At 41.8% G+C, this 16,691-nt stretch overlaps 1 protein-coding gene across 3 annotated transcripts in view; it reads left to right on the top strand.

Annotated features, from left to right (window-relative positions):
* The window catches only part of PLA2R1 (phospholipase A2 receptor 1), a 109,898-nt gene that overhangs the window by 37,797 nt on the left and 55,410 nt on the right, over window positions 1–16,691 (top strand). For all 3 annotated transcript variants that reach the window (XR_016350040.1, XM_089779735.1, XM_006111649.5), the window contains exons 11-17: window positions 2,664–2,833; window positions 5,044–5,246; window positions 5,533–5,678; window positions 7,581–7,665; window positions 8,390–8,522; window positions 8,977–9,012; window positions 9,186–9,343. Coding sequence is in view for 2 of the 3 variants with exons in the window: in XM_089779735.1 (XP_089635861.1) it covers window positions 2,664–2,833; window positions 5,044–5,246; window positions 5,533–5,678; window positions 7,581–7,665; window positions 8,390–8,522; window positions 8,977–9,012; window positions 9,186–9,343 (931 nt within the window). In the remaining variant the exon portion in view is untranslated. The remainder of the gene's footprint in view (window positions 1–2,663; window positions 2,834–5,043; window positions 5,247–5,532; window positions 5,679–7,580; window positions 7,666–8,389; window positions 8,523–8,976; window positions 9,013–9,185; window positions 9,344–16,691) is intronic.

Here is a 16,691-nt window from a genome sequence, read left to right as displayed (position 1 = left end):
TAGGATCCAATACTGCCCCTTTTCTATACGCTCCTACTAAGTCTATGACAAATGAACCAAAAATAGTTATTTTATGCATATTCTTATCTATAATGCACTTATTACATGACTCTTTAGGAAGAAATTATTGGTTTATATTATAAATTATCAGAATATGTGGGCATTTTTTCCACAATAAATTGCAAGGTTTTTGTTGAAAAAAATCAAAATCCAAAATACTTCACTTCAGAAATGCCACCATACTGCTTCCCAGTGTGGAGTAGTGGTTTTAATTCTTGAAGTCCCCCAAGTTTCCATACTCCTCTATAGGCTAAATGCCTTGATCAGACTCCTGTGAAGAACTAGGCATCATTTTTAGATGAAAGCATTTTTGCCTTTAGGATTTTTTTTTTTTTTTTTTTACAAAATAAAGAGAAAAATTTCCATTGAAACAGTTTATCAATTGGAACATTTTATTTTCATTTAAGCAATTGTTTTTTTAAAAAAAATCCGAGAAATTAGATTTTATCAGCCCTACTTTCTGTGTAGCCAGTGGAGAAAGCTGGGGGAGGGGGGGAGTTGATAATTTTCAATCAGTGACAAAGTTGTATTAGTGTTGATACACTCCTGGCTAGTGATGCATAGGTGCCAATGTTGTAAAAGGGTTTTTTAGCTTGTCAAAATGGATTATTTTATTATAAATGCATTATTTTGGATTCCATCCAAAATTAGCTGTGTGGAAAAGTTGGGGAAAATGCCAGTTTTAACAGAGCTTGTGAGCACCCCTGCTTCATGGAAACATTTAGGGAGTCTGAGGAAGAATTGCCTGATGGGACACCATTTTTCATGTTCTAACCCAGTATCCAATTCTTTTCTGTTATTTTATACTGTAGGAGCAATAAAATGATCAATTTTATATGAGTTCATTAGGCTGCCAAAAGATGCAGTTGGGTAACCGATCTCTAAAGTTGACCCATGGAATTGATTTATTCAGTACCACAACTAGGCCCTTTAGCACTAGGGGAAAGCAAGCATATTTGTGCCCCCTACCATTTTTATTATTTTTCCCCTCAGAGGCAATTTGGGGGAGGAGACATGGGATCACATGCCCCCTGATTTCTTGGTTGTGTCCTCCCTACTCCCAGACAGGGTGGACCACCATGGTGACTCAGGGTGGAGTTGGAGCTATGCAGGGCTTTGTGTGTCATTTCCATTTCCACCCCATTTTTCCAGTCTTACATCCTTGTGCCCTGTGTGGTTTCCTGCTCACCCTGCTATGGTTTCATACAATTCTTGGAAATGTGGGTCACCAGTCCCTGCTATTGTGTCTCCTTTTTTGCTCCTCTCTGTGCAATTGCTACCATTACTTCTCTATGGATGAATTACACATGGACACATACCTGCGTTACTGGAAACTGAGATTGCTTTGCAGGGTAGATCTGTAAAGCCCTGATCCTAATTACTCTGGCCCCACTCCAACAAAACACTGAACTATAGTCTTGACTTTAACAGAACTACTCTTGTTTAAAATTAAGCACATTTTTCAGTGCTTTGCTAGACTAGGACTGGAGTGCATGGCACCAAACGGGATCAATCTCTAAATAAGTAATGTTCAAATATAAGGAAATATTTTATTAACCTTTTTATTTGATCATTATTTACATACATGAACTTTCTGTACAAATATTAACAAAGCTTACTCATATCCTGCATTTGTTACCATTGAGAGACCTCTTTGTGTTTGGTCAACCTCTTCTCTTCTGTCTATTTATCTTTTCAAAATTGAAAAATGTTAACTAGACATTAGAAATCTACTTGATCCTGGATGTGGAGGAATAGGGAATTGTATGCATATAGGGTAAGAATGTCCCATCATAATACTATTCCGGAGAAAAATAATAAATATAAATTCTCAAGATAGCTAAGGTTAGGCTATCCACAGAATCCCTAGCCATTCTAAAGCAGGTTATTGAATGCAGGTGGGAGGCAAGAACCATTTATAACACAGTTTCTATTAGCATCCAAATGTGAGCTTGCTCATTTTTTGGAAAAGAATAGATTCCCCCAACACCAGTGGCAGGGGGGAATAAAGTATGAGAAATCACATCAGTTGAAAAAATGACAGCAACATCAGGTTCAAGAGAATAATTCAGTAGGATGGATTTAAAAATCCAGGAGTTAGATTGATGGAGATTTTTCTTGCTAGGACAGTGATTCCCTATATTGTCTCCAGTACTCAATGAATGTCTTAGTAGAATGGTGATGCATGTGAATACAAAGGAATGATCCTGCAGTTGCTGAACCTCTACAATTCTACAACTGTTATTAGCATCAATGGGCATAGAGGTTATATAGCATCTCACTGGAGGCACTGGTGCAAAAACTGTTCATTACTACACATTATCATTGTTTCAGATACTGGATTCCTGGAGTACTGTATTGCACTAGCTGTGAAAGCAGTAATTAACAGGGAGTTTTCTTTATTGTTTCAATTCTTGGTCCTGATGTGACACCTACAACCACTGGAGGGTCCAAATGAAATGCTGAAAAAACATGGTTGTGACAAGTAGATGTCTTTGAATATTTCTCTCTTGTGCATTCAAAATATTTCATGAGAATTATTCACTGAAGTGTGAATTCAGGTATCTTATTCTAACAAAATATTTATCTTGACCTTTTTAAAGATTTGAACAAGCTTTTATCAACAGTATGATTCGTAGAATGGTAGAAACTGATAACACCTATTTTTGGATAGCCCTACAAGACCTTAACAATACAGGAGAATACTCCTGGCTTACTACAGAGGGGAAGAATCAGCCTGTAAGCTATACAAACTGGAACAAGTATCAGCCAAGTGAGTAATGTATTATAGAGATAAAAGGCAACTTCTCATTAAATTCTATTGTCTACCACTATGTTTTTGAGCCAGGATTATTTTGCCACCCTTTTTACATCGCCAACATCACTTTCCCCTCTTCACTCTGCCCAAGGGATGTGTAGTATTAGGCTCACTTTGAAACAGACTGTAACTTTACAGTCTGCCCTGAGGAAGGGATGGCACATAATAGCACCTCCCCATGAGCAAAGTACTGTCCACTGTGCACCCAGACAGGTAATCTGGCCAGCTGGGAAGGTGTGGTTGTGACCAAGAAACCTCCTACACTCAGCTCAATCTCTGCCCTTTTGCTCACAGTCAGCGGTATCAGGCAAATAGCCTCTGCTTTCCCTCCCCTGTGTGACTGTAATAATGTAGCCATTTACTTCCAGTCTCAACCATTCCATGGAGTCTCAGGGTCACATCACAATCATTTCAGACCTATATTCATTTTCAAGTCCTTCTTTCTCACTCCTCAGCCTACTGGAGCTCCAAGTGCTCTGGGGGAAGCACACCCCACTTAGGGGAGCTTCTTGTCCTTCTAGGTCCCTGGAGTTTTTCCTTTAGTCATCTATGGCATTTGTCAGGAGTTTTAGTGTACCTACAAGCTTGGGCCTCCACCAGGGATGTGGAGGATCTCCCAACAAAAGAAAATGTCCCAATTTTTATTCAGCAGTTCACAATTCAAAAATGTGCACTTGGTCCAATGAAATGGAAAAAAGGTGACTTAAGATTAATTTTTGGAAATGAGAACAAAGCCTTAACTGATTGGCAGTATTTTCCTGTTCCCTTTTCTAAACACTATAGTGTTGATAATCATTGTTCCTAGTGATTGACAGCAGAGCAAATTGTTTTTGAATAAAATAAAAATGTAAATATTTTGTAGACAATAATAATAATATAAAAAATGTCCCAAGATTTTTATTTTTTTTTTAAGTCCCTTGAGTTACCTTAAAAAGAGGCCTGGATTTTGAAGAATCTGAATACCCATTCTTTGAAACTGTGGCCACTTCAAGGAGTCTCAGATTTAGGGATATAAGCAAGTTGTCATGTAGTCAACTACTGGACTACTCGCATTACCCCCCACCCCTCAGAGGCATCACTGGGGGAGGAGCAGGAGGCGGTTCCACACAGCACAGTCAAGGCTGTGCTGCCTGTCCCTCCTCCCCCCATGCTGCTGCCTCTGATAGAGGCAGCAGTGTGCGTGTGTGGGGGGGGAGAGGCAGGGGAGGCTTCCACGAAGTAGCCTTTGCCCGCAGAGCAGCCTCTGTCCGTAGTGGGATCCCCCGCAGACAGAGGCTGCTGGCATGAAGCAGCCCCTGTCTGTGGTGGCCTGGACTGGACATGGGCACAGGCTACTAGACCCAGTGCGAGCCAGGACTGAGCAAGCCTGAATCAATCCCAGCTCGTGCTGGGTTTGGGAGATATCCCCACTGTGGGCTTTGCAGTTTAAATGTAGTAGGAGCCAGGTTGCCTGCCCACTCAGCTCTTACTACATTTAAACTGCAGAGCCACGTGGGGGTAGCTCTTGGACCTGGTGCGAGCCAAGACTGAGATCCTTTCCTTATCAACTAGTCATGTAGTCGATAAAAACTCTCTTGACTACGTGATTAGTGAAATACCCACTTCTTAACATCCCTACTCAGATTAGGCATGTAAAAACTGAGGCACTCAATTACTTGTCATACTTGGAAAATTTTGGACCCTCTTTGTTTCTAGGTTGCATGCTGCAAAAATACCTTGATTAATCACATTCTCTTTCCCTCCATTTATCAAAGAATCCATTGTCATAATCCTCTATTTTACCAGCTGAATCCATCCAAAATAGAACAATAAACTGATCACTGAACAAAAAACTCACTGCTTTTATAAACTCACCAAACCTATACGCTCCTGTCTTGGCAGCTGATGTCAATGAAATACTCACTCCAGAATGAGTTCTCAGTGTTATCATATTGTTGTTCAAAGAGTAAAACCTACAGTTGGATGATTATTTAACTGACTGTCCAATAAAAGATTTTACATCAGCCACCTTGAGTTTATTAGGGAAAATGGTTTAAATCTTCTTTCATTTTATACCTTAGGGTACCTCAGAAAAAGGTGCCCACTACTAATTCATAAAACTATCTCCTGGTTGAGCATATAATGTTTTGTTCTGATACTAAATATTCTTGTTTTCCTTTCCTTAGGCCATTCCGGAGGATGTGTTGTTATTCGCAGAGGGCAACCTCTTGGTTACTGGGAAGTGAAAAACTGTAGAAGCTTCAAAGCTATGTCATTGTGTAAGCAAAAAATGGACTCATATGAAGAAAATCAGCCTAATTTTGAAGAACCTTCAGATGCATGTTATCCTGGGTGGGAATCAGATTCTAACCTGCTCAACTGCTACAAGGTAAAGCAGGGTTACCTAAATCTCTTGATTTGTACCAGGTTTTTACCTCCTTTTCCTGACAACATTGCTTAAAGAAAATTTAAATTCATTTAAATTTGAAATTCTACATTTTCTAAAAGCATTTCAAAGTTAATGAAAGCCAATAAAAGATTAGTGTCAGACACAGACCTGGCAAAATGCCTTTTATGGCAAGGGCATGATGCACTTTTTAAATAAAATCATGTGTATTACCAACCCCAAATTAATTTTGTTCTTAAATTTGTGGTGATACTTACCTTATATGCAGGTATTTCACTATGAGAAAGTTTTGAAGAAAAGAACATGGGATGAAGCAGAGGAATTATGCCAAGATCTTGGAGCACATCTTGCCAGCTTTACCCATGTGTATGAAGAGGATTTTTTGAACACATTTTTAAACAAAATATTTGATAGGTAAATATGTATTTATAATGTTTAATATAATCAAATATTTGTTTAAACAAAAAAAAACAAACTGTGCCTCTGCAGCCTCATTAGCAGTGATCAATAACTGATGTAAATTTCCCTCACTCACTGAAGTGAACTTGGAAATGAATTTGTTCTCCCAAAAGAATCACAACAGCAAATTCGAATATGATTTCTTTTAAAGATCAGATTTATCTGTGCCAGGGCTGCCACAACTCTCACCATAGTCCACTGCTTTTCATTAAATTCATATGCTCCATGGCAGGGTAGCCTGTTATTAATCTTAATTTATTTTTAGAGGGTCTGTGCCATCTCCTATTGATGTCCATCGGAGTGTTGCCATTGACTTAAATGAGAGTAAGAGCAGGCCCAAAATTTGAAATCTTTCATTAACAAAATACATCAAAAAAGCATATGTTGTGGTCAAATAGCATTTGATTGAGCAATGCATTCTCAGAAGGTTTACTCAGTATAAAATATTCTTAATGCATGTGACTGTGTCTGTCTGTTATTGCTAGCTTCCTGCTACTGTAACAGCCTATTACTTAAACTAAATGAATTACTCTATCATAAGTGGCTAGGGGTTGTGCCTTTTCAAAGGCCTGGTTTCAGTCTCACAGTATATAGCCTCAATATGCTATACAGGCAATCCCCGGGTTACGTACAAGATAGGGAATGTAGGTTTGTTCTTAAGTTGAATTTGTATGTAAGACGGAACTGGCGTCCAGATTCAGCCGCTGCGGGGACCAGCGCTGCGGGGACCAACCCGGCAGCACCCCAGCTGCTCTACCCCAGGTGTCCCCAAGTCAGCCGCTGCTGAAACTGATCAGCAGCTGATTCCAGGAAGCCTGGGGCAGAGCAACTCTGCCTTGGGCTTCCTGTAGTCAGCTGCTGGTCAGTTTCAGCAGCGGCTGACTTGGGGATGCCTGGGGCAGAGTAGCTGGGGTGCTGCCGGGTTGGTCCAGTAGCGCCGAGGAGAGGCGCTGCGGGACCAACCCGGCAGCGCCCCAGCTGCTCTGCCCCAGGCGTCATCCGCAAGAAAAGCCTGGACTGCTGGGGGGAGGGGCGCACTAGCTGCGCCCCCCCCCCCCCAGCAGACCAGGGAGACGCGGGTGGCGGGACCGCCGAGACGCGCCACGGTCCTGCTGCCGGCGTCCTCTGCGGCTTTGCTCCGCATCTCCCTGGTCTGCTGGGGGGGGGCTCTCCCCAGCAGACCAGGGAGACGGAGAGCAAAGCCTCGGAGGACGCCGGCAGCGAGACAGCCACGGCGCGTCTGGGCTGTCCCGCTGTCCGCGTGCTCCGTGGCTTTGCTCCGCGTCTTCCTAGTCTGCTGGGGGGCTCCCCCCCAGCAGACCAGGGAGAAGCAGAGCAGCTTTTCTCACCCTGGATGACGTGGGCAGCGGGACCGCGGCACATCTGGGCGTCCCGCTGCTCGAGTCCTCCAGGGCGAGAAAAGCCCCGTTCATAACTGCGGATCCGACATAAGTCGGATCTGCGTAACTCGGGGATTGCCTGTACTTTTATGTCAAGACATGCACCATCTGGCACAGATCCTTATCATTACGAAGTAATAATTCAATCTATGAATAATCAAAAGTCAATGTAATCGTGTAGATAGAAGTTTACCATCTGATTCACTATTTTTAACATTGCCATATTTAAATAAGTAACAACGTATTTTTTGTAAGAGAAATAGAAATTATTTTATTGATGCCATTAGTCCTGCTAAGAACTCTAATAAATGAATCACAATTTGACACATCTAAATTACCAGAATTTGCTATAGATATGCATGCTACTTATACATTTTAAAAAGGCTTCACAGAGCTAGATAAGATGAATGTATCAGGAGTGTTCTTCAACTTTTTTTTCTTCTTTTGTCGGTCACAGGGTGGACGAAAGACAATTCTGGATTGGATTTAATAAAAGAAATCCCTTGTCTGGAGGAACATGGGTGTGGTCCGATGGAACTCCTGTAAATATTCATGTGTTATATATTCTAAGACCCTATTAAATTATGTCTGAACATGAAACTACAGTTTAAAAACAAACCTTCCAAAGAGCCAGTGTGGCCAGACAAAACAGACTCTTCCCTCACACCTGTCCAATTCACTAATATTAAGCTGCTTTTGAATTAGCAGATTAAATCACATTTCTTGTGCCATTACCTAAATGGTAATAAATTTTGATTTGGCACACAAAATGTGCGAATATTGTTTGAAATATTAAATGGCATTCAAAAGTAATAGAGTATTTCAAGGGCAGGAAGAGACATCCAGAAAAAATATAATAATTAGAATTGTATCCAGAAACAGACTACAATAAAAACATGATTAAAATATATGTAGAATATGGGTACAAAATACAAGTCACACAACACTTTGAACACAGAGGAAAAATGACATTAGACAGGGTGCAGCCATTGTCTGGACTGGCAAATATATATATTAATGTTGCTCAGTTAACTATGTGAAAAAATATATGTAAATGAGTAAGGAGTGCTGAATAGGGTCCGGGAAGAGGGTAGATGTAGACCCCATATTAGGACTTTGTTGCCATACTTCAAGTACGCCTGGTTTATTAGTCATCTGATGAAGCAACGTATACATTTCTAAACACATTTAATTTTGTATCAAAACTTTCAAACATCTTATCTAGGAATCAAAGTAATGGCTGATAAAAGCATTGGTCTCTTGCAGGTTGTATCTGCATTTTTACAGAACATATATGTTGAAGATGATTCAAGAAATTGTGCAGCATACCAAGTAAATAGAACAGTCCTGCCATTGCATTGCAATGGAAAGCGTGAATGGATATGCAAAATACCAAAAGGTAAGAGGAGTTAAACTATATGTATGATACTTATAATTAGTTATTATGTTGTAATAAAAAGAAACGGGAAATATTTATGGGCCGTAGAGTGTTCTTATTCTAAGCCAGAGCTCCATGTTGATATTAATGGGAATTCTGCTGCACAGAATGAAAGCAGTGCTGTAATACCCTTAGATTTTGGATTCATATTGGTATTCCATTTGCAAAATACCTTCAATGTGCATGTACTTTAGAATTGACCTAAGCTGATGAGCAGTATGTGATGTATGTTCAGCTGAAATCTAGAACAAGTGCCTTATCTTGTTGCTGAAAAGTGTCTTGTTAATTTAAAAACTATGTGCCCAATATTTATTTTATTCTTTTTTGAATAAAAAGTAATTTACATTATTTTTGTTAGGTTCTACTGTATGGTTGGTGTGTGAGATTTTGCTTCTTAATTATTATTTCTTTACAGGTGTTAAGCCAAAGAGTCCAATGTGGTACATACATGGTAAGAAAAGGCATGTTTTCGTTTTTACCTCTTGAAAAATTATTATTTGGAATTATGTATTTAAGCTATGAATAAAAACAATTAATAAAAGGTTTTATGTTAAACCCATGGAAGAATCCAGAGGAAGTCTTAAAACTTTCACAATGCATTTGAATCCTTTGCTTCTATTTTAGAACCCCCATTGTCTTATTATCAAGGAGCAGAATATCTCTTTCATATTAGTGCCTCAGAGTGGGCCATCTTTGAGTTCATTTGTGGTTGGCTTCGTGGTGAAATAGTGACAATAAAATCTTCCGATGAACAAGAATTTATTCACAGTAAAATAAAACAGGTAACAAGACAAACATTTTGCAAAATTAAATTTTAGTAAAAATAACATCTTTTGGAATTTTGGGTTTTCAGTTGCCTTTTATAAATATTTGAAAATCATATTATTTTAGAAACAACTGTGCTTATATCATTACTGTTATCTTTATTTCTTACCTTATCATTATAAAGGGCCATCTTGCTATATGCTAGTAACTTTGCGGGGGGAAATGTGGTAATTGCAGTGGTCTGAGATAATCAAGAGACAGGTCAACTTGCTACATAAGTGTCAAGAGAAACAAAAAACAGCCAAAGCTGTGGAAGTACACGGGAAAGTGGTGAGTTCATGTTGCAGATGCTTCCCGAGCTGCATGTACTTAACGTGTTTTTATCATAGGCTCCTTTTCCTTTGTTCCACTTGTCTTCTGTATCCGTGCAGGCCACAGAAGTTGTTGAAGCATTAGTGAGCCCAAGTCTGTCATCATGGTTCCTGCTCACTCACAGAGGCTATGTCTAGACTACGGCGTTTTTCTGGGAAACCTCCGGAGGTATCCCAGTAAAACTCCGCCGCATCCAGGGAACACGTCTGCTCTTCTGACATTTTCTGTGGAAGAGCAGATGCGCTCTTTGAGGGCTTTTCTGAAAGAAGAGTTTTTTCTGAAATTTGGCTCACTGTAGATGGGCCAAATTTTGGAAAAGTCTCTTCTGACAAAACTTTTGGAAAAAGGTACGCAAATTGCGGAATTTGTGTACCTTTTTCCGATTAAAAAGCAGCAGTCTAGATGTAGCCAGAGGGGGCAATGGATGCAGTTGCATAAGGCTAGATTTGGTCATATGTAGTTGCACATTAATTTTCTCTTCCCATAGTAAACTGTAGCTGGCCTTTGAGTAATGATACTGGAGAACAAACCGAGAGCTTATCTACATGGGAAGTGCCATCTAAAGTGCATTAATACATTTTACATTAATTGATAGAGACTGTTGATATTCACTAAAGGTTCCCTAGTATGTTTGAATGTAATACTCTTTGTGTACATCTAAACAGCAGGGTTAAACTTGAACTAAACTGTGCAACTTGAGCTACGCTAATTGCATAGCTTAAGTCGAAAGAGCTTATTTCGAATTTGGGCATGTCTACGCAGCACTTATTTTGAAGTAGCGCACTCTTCCTCCAACTTCCCTTTGGGTGCGTCCCTAAACTCAAAATAAGATATGTAATTTGCACTATGCAAATTATGTATCTTATTTTGAATCTGTTTTGAAATTTGGTATGTCTATACAGCACCAAATTTCAAAATAACATGCTATTTCGAGCCATTCTTTATCCCTCATGCAATGAGATTTACCGGCATGGCAAAATAGTGTGCCCGTTATTTCGAAAAATATTTCGAAATGAGGTGGTTTGTGTAGATGCATGGTGGATATCTCCGATATCCTGAAATAGCCGTGCAGTGTAGATGTACCCTTACTCTTCATACGGTGAACTTTATAGAAGTCAGAGTAAGAAGCCTGTTGTTTTGAATTTATTTTGAAATCACGGGCTTGCTGTGTAGATGCGCAATATGTTATTACAGAATAACTGGCGTTATTCCGAAATAACACTGCTGTATGCCCTTTCAGACGACACTACTGCAAAGTGCACTAGCCGAACTTACGTGAATGGATTAGTGTGCAACATGAATGTGGAATAGATATAGCTTTCTGCAGCTGAGCATCTCTCACTGCCCTGATGTATATTTGGCTTATTCTCTTCAGAGCTGCAGGCTTGGGTGCGGTGGGGGGGAGCAGTTCAATCCTGTGTCACTGCCTCAGCTGGTTCACTTTACTCTCCAACATTTCTTTTTCATCTTTAATAGTTTTTTGGGATAGAAATGAGCGACCTTTACTTTCCTTTCTTGTCACATCCCTGGTTCTGATAGAGACCAATGTCCTGGTCTCAGTCTGAGCTGGATCCAGCACAATGGTGTCTTTCTACCAGACTCCTCTGTTCCCCTTCAGGCTTTTCAGAGCTGCCCCGAACACACCAAGCTTAGCATTCCCATATGTGCATTTATAGGGTTTCCAGAGAGTGAATTATTGCCAGCCTGTTCACAGCCAGTCATCCCTCACTCTGCCAGGGCTCAGGGTCTTGGAGTTGGACTGGCATGTAAGGATTCCCCTCCATCCCCACCCCAACGAGCTGCAGTTCCAATGCAGAAATGCCCAATGTACAGACTCAGAACGTGTCAGAGAATCCAAGGACAATGCCAGTCAGCCAGCTTTGGGGGTAAGTCCCTGTCCAGCCTTGGTCCATAAGGAACACTCTTAAGGGGCACCATGTCCTTCCCATCTTCTCCCCCTCCCCTTCCCCCGCCCCATCCCCAGATAATGAAGTGGGTCCTGAGTTCCTTCAAGAAAGAGACAGGCTCCTACTCAGTCTCTCTTTTTCCCAACTGCAAATCCAAGGACTCTAGAAATAAGACCTCTACACCCTACAAGACAGTCACTCCAAACAAATCCTGTGCTCATCCAAATTCATTGTTTGTGGGAAAATTGGATAGGACTGGTAGATAGTGCTTACAAACCAAAACCTTCCCTCTCTGTCACGCACATAGCTAGATAGCTGGGTTGGCAACTTTTAAGAACCTCATTGTGTATGCCATGATGACAAGGTGGTGGTAAGGACCCCAGAATCTTTTTTGCCAAGGTGAACTCAACTTCTCTTACTTCCATCATTCTGTCCAAAACCATAGCACCCTACAGAAAAGCTGTAAGGTAATGTGGATGGTTTATAGAGCTCTACAGGGCTGTAGCAAATATCATGAATCAAAAAGAAGACTGGGTTTCCTGTTCAAGTCCTTTTATCCAGATTGCCACAGGCTCTTGGCATTGAAATGGTCCCTGGCCAGGTGGCTCAAATTGTATGTTGTGGATGCATAGAAGACATCAGGTTTATCTGTTGCTGGTTAAGTCAAGCATCTTTCATGAGGTTTCTGATAACTTCATGAACAGAAAGAATCAATTTTCGCTGCAGAGATTTATAGGGCAGCAACATGGCCCTCTGTTAACACCTATGTAGGATACTCGATTTATCCAGTATTGCTAGATCCTTCAGGGCAGGGGGCTGCAAGTGTGGGGAGTGGAGGATTCAGGGCAGTGGCTTGGGTTGGGGGGGCTTAAGGCAGGGGACTGAGGGTGTGGGAGTGCAGGAGTTAGGGCAGAAGGTGGTGGTTCAGGAATCAGGGGAGGGAGCTGGGAGGTGGGGGGACTGGAGACTGGGTTGGGGGTACAGGAATCAGGGCAGGGGACCAGGGACTCAAGTCAAAGAGTGGGAGGTGGGGGGAGGGCTCAAACTGGGAGAGTGAAGTATTCAAGGTAGGGTAGCTCAGGTCAAGGAGCTGTGACATCGGGGTTTACTGAGACCACATATGGTGGCGAGAGTGGCACTGCTCTGATGGCAGCTCCTCCTTGGGGATCGGTCCTCCTAGCCGCCAGCTCCTCCCCCCCCTCCTCCCAGTCTGGCAAATCCTCGGTGGGAGTGGGATGGGGCTGGGCTGCCCCCAGCTGGCTGTCAGTGGGGAGGGCTGGGACTGGGTTGCCTGGCGGCTCCTTGCACAAGGGCGCGGGGCTGCACTGCTTGGCAGTTGGTGGATCCTGGGAGGGCCGGGGCTGCTGACCAGCAGGGCTCCCCCTCCATCCAGCACTGTGGCCAAGGGCCGGGGGGAGGAGTTTGAGGGAAGAGGAGCCACTTTCCTGGACCAGTGTCCATCAGTAGGGAGAGCCTCAGCCCCAGTTGACCACACCCTTCCTGGTGCGAATGCTCCCCTGTGGTCATTCTGCCGTATAACTGTCACCTGTGGTAATTGCAGAGCATAACTGCCCCTCTTTTTCCATATTATGGAAAACAATCGAGTTCCAGGAACATCCTCTTTTCCTGGCACAACCAAACCCTGACCTTGCTTTAAGTTGGGGTAAGAGGAAGCTGCATACCAAATTTGTTGGTTCTGCCTCTTACCGTTTAGGAGGACTTCTTGAATAAACGGACTCACACATGGATGGGCGGATTCAGACAAACACACAAACTCTCTAACATATGTATATATAGACTACAAGGTGGATTTTCTATCCTCTTCAGAGGCCTTCTTTGGTACTAAATGCCACTTTGGCAATTAGTTTGCAGTGAGGTGCTTTCCATGTCTCATTTGACTTTATGTATTTTGAACTCCCTGTTTCTGTTCACTGCTTGTTTTTTCTCCTACATCTCATTGGAAACAGTGTATTGCAGAATGGGCAATTTAATACTTGATAATTTTCCTTCTGATAGCAACTTCTTCTGCAAGCCTACCCTTCCTAGATTGCTTCCTAGATAAGAAGAGAAATTTAATGTTTATATCTACAATTTGTAGGCCTGTTAGCTTCCTATAATGATATATTAGTTGGCATGAGAGCTATTGTTAATCATATTGTGTAAGGCTTTTATACAGCTTGGAATGAATCATATAGTGGCAAGCTGGAAAATGAGACAAGACCAGTTTGGGGTTGTTATAGCAGCATTGAAATGCTCCCAGAAACTACAGACAGCAGATCAATAGCTTGTACGTATAAGCTCTGTGGGAAATGCTGCTAGTAGACAGGAAAGGATCAGGTAAGAAATTTCCCATACCTGAATGCCTTGAAGTCCTTTTCGTAAGCATACATCTCTCAAGAGGTAATTGAAGGGCTGTAGTTATTCCTCAGCAGTGCTGAGCAAGAATCAGGAATGCACAAGCTCAATAAGCAGATCCAGAGCTTGCTGCTTTGGACCTTGCATAACAGATCAACTTTTCCTCTGAATAGGCCAGTTTAGGGCATTGCTCCCAACTCGCATGCTTTGGAATATTACATATAATTTCTTCTTACTTAGAGCCCTTTGTTACTAAGGCCATTTGTATGAAAACAGGATTTTTGCATTTAAATTATCATATTCATAATTCTCATTGTACATGAAATCAGAATTTCCATAGCAATCATTGTGATGTAATAAGTACATTATTATGATTTTAAATTGATGAAATAGCTGCAGAAACAGATACATTCCCAAGAAACAAAGAGCTTGTTTTCATTTAAATGTCCTTAAGAAGAAAATAGCTATGATTCTGGTGCCTTAGTCAGAGCAACACTACATTTTCCAGCACTAATTCAAACAATGATCAATTACTGCTGAGTCAAAAAAGGTATTAAGTAGTGATTGTTTACTTTTACTTTCAGCATGTAAAGTCTTTTCTGCTTTTACTTTAAAATAAACAAAAACCTAAGCAGAATTGTTTCTTAATTCAATAGGATTTTTTTAAGTTTGGAATGACTTAGCCTGATTTCATAAATAGTAGACAGTGAGAATTTTCACACAATATATATTGAAAATGGATTTAAACAAGGATAGGTTGTAATGAAAGAACATTTTATCTTTTGTATACATTGTACAACAGACGTGTCAGTCATCAGGTATGTTACTTTCTATAATAACCTGTGCTCTATTGAGATTATAATCTGATTTTACTAAAAATATGTCTTTTGTTCATGAAATAAGTATAAAACAAAATATTTTTCTGACTTAAAATCATTTGTAAAATGGTAAATAAAAATGATTATATGAAGCTGCAGTTACTTAACTATTTGTAAAAATATTCTTTTTACATTTTAAAACAAATAATGGATATTCATTAATGGTTTGCCCAAAGAATAAGACAAATTTTAAATTCATGTTATGTGTAATATTGACTTTACCGGTATATCCTTCAAGGAGCTAAGGGAAAAAAGAATTTGTACAGGCAGTCCCCGACTTACGCGGATCCGACTTATGTCGGATCCGCACTTACGAACGGGGCTTTTCTCGCCCCGGAGCTCACAGGCGGCGGGTCGCCACCCGTGTCCTCCGGGGCGAGAAAAGCTTCTCCCGGTCTCCCTGGTCTGCTGGGGGAGTCCAGCAAAGCCGCTGGACCCCCGCCCAGCAGACCAGGGACACCCGAGCAAAGCCGCCTTCTGGGCGGCTTTTCTCGTTTGCCCGGGAGCAAAGCCGCCCAGGCAGCGGGACTCCCACCGCCTGGGCGGCTTTGCTCCTGTCCCCCTGGTCTGCTGGGGGGGGTCCAGCGGCTTTGCTGGACTCCCCCAGCAGACCAGGGAGACCGGGAGAAACTTTTCTCGCCCCGGAAGACACGGGCGAGACAGGAGCAAAGCCGCACGGGCAGTGGGGTCCCTCCGCCTGTGCAGCTTTGCTCGGGTCTCCCTGGTCTGCTGGGGGGGAGGGGGCGCAGCTAGTGCACCCCCCCCCCCCCCAGCAGACCAGGCTTTTTTTGCGGGATGCCTCGGGTAGAGCAGCTGGGGTGCTGCCGGGTTGGTCCTGTGGGAACCTACCGGGCAGCGCCCCAGCTGTTCTGTCCCAGGCTCCAGATTGAGCAGCTGTTGAAACTGATCAGGCTGATTCCAGGAAGCTGGGGGCAGAGCAACTCTGCCTCCTGCTTCCTGTAGTCAGCCCCTGGTCAGTTTCAGTGGCAGCAGCTGAATCTGGAGCCAGTTCCGACTTACATACAAATTCAACTTAAGAACAAACCTATAGTCCCTATCTTATACGTAACCCGGGGACTGCCTATATTCAAAAAAATAAAGTCAGCTTCTGCTGTCAATTGTATTTAAATTATTCATATAAATTTAACATATATAAATAATCTAGAGTAAATCAATTTATTTAATTGATTTAATGTTGGATTATGAGCATGACCCCATGTTGTATTGAGAGCCCTCGATTCACATTTACGTCAGTAGGAGTCTAGATTGCTCAGCACCTCGCAGGAGACGTGCTCCATTCCTTGAAGGATCATGTAGTATTTGTTTAGCAAGCCTTGTTTGCACTAGAGAAACATTAAATTGTTAAAACCACCTGGAGCTGCTGTGTGAACAAGGATCCAGCAGACAGGAATTATTCCTGTAACTGGTAGGTCTGGCCACCAGAGTCTTAACTAGGCTGGTGCTCCAACTAATTTTAAAGTCCAGTAAAGCCAAATATTCTTGTGCTGTAGTAGCTACTACATGAAACACTGGGCTTAATCCTGTTCTCTTCAAAGTCATTTGGAAGCTTTACCACTGACTTCAGTGGCAGCAGCAGCATGGGCAGTTATCATTAAAGTTGTAAAATGTTTGAATGGAATCAACGGGGTCCTTCTACAGTCAGGCATGAGAAACTTTTTTGATGGTATTTTAAGGTGTGACATGGAGAACTGACACTTTGCATGTCTCAACATTTCCCTGCAACTACATGGCCTAGGTTGAATGTTAGTTAAAATTTTTCCATATTTAGCAAATCACAAGATTGATCTAATCTCTTTCTTTCATCAGGAGCGTCTTTCTTTTTAAATGGGTCA

The sequence above is a fragment of the Pelodiscus sinensis genome, chromosome 7 (genome assembly GCF_052426305.1).
Source record: "Pelodiscus sinensis isolate ZL-2025 chromosome 7, ASM5242630v1, whole genome shotgun sequence".
Lineage (NCBI taxonomy): Eukaryota > Metazoa > Chordata > Testudines > Trionychidae > Pelodiscus > Pelodiscus sinensis.
Note: the sequence above shows the minus strand (reverse complement) of the source record. Positions and strands in the feature narration are given on the sequence as shown.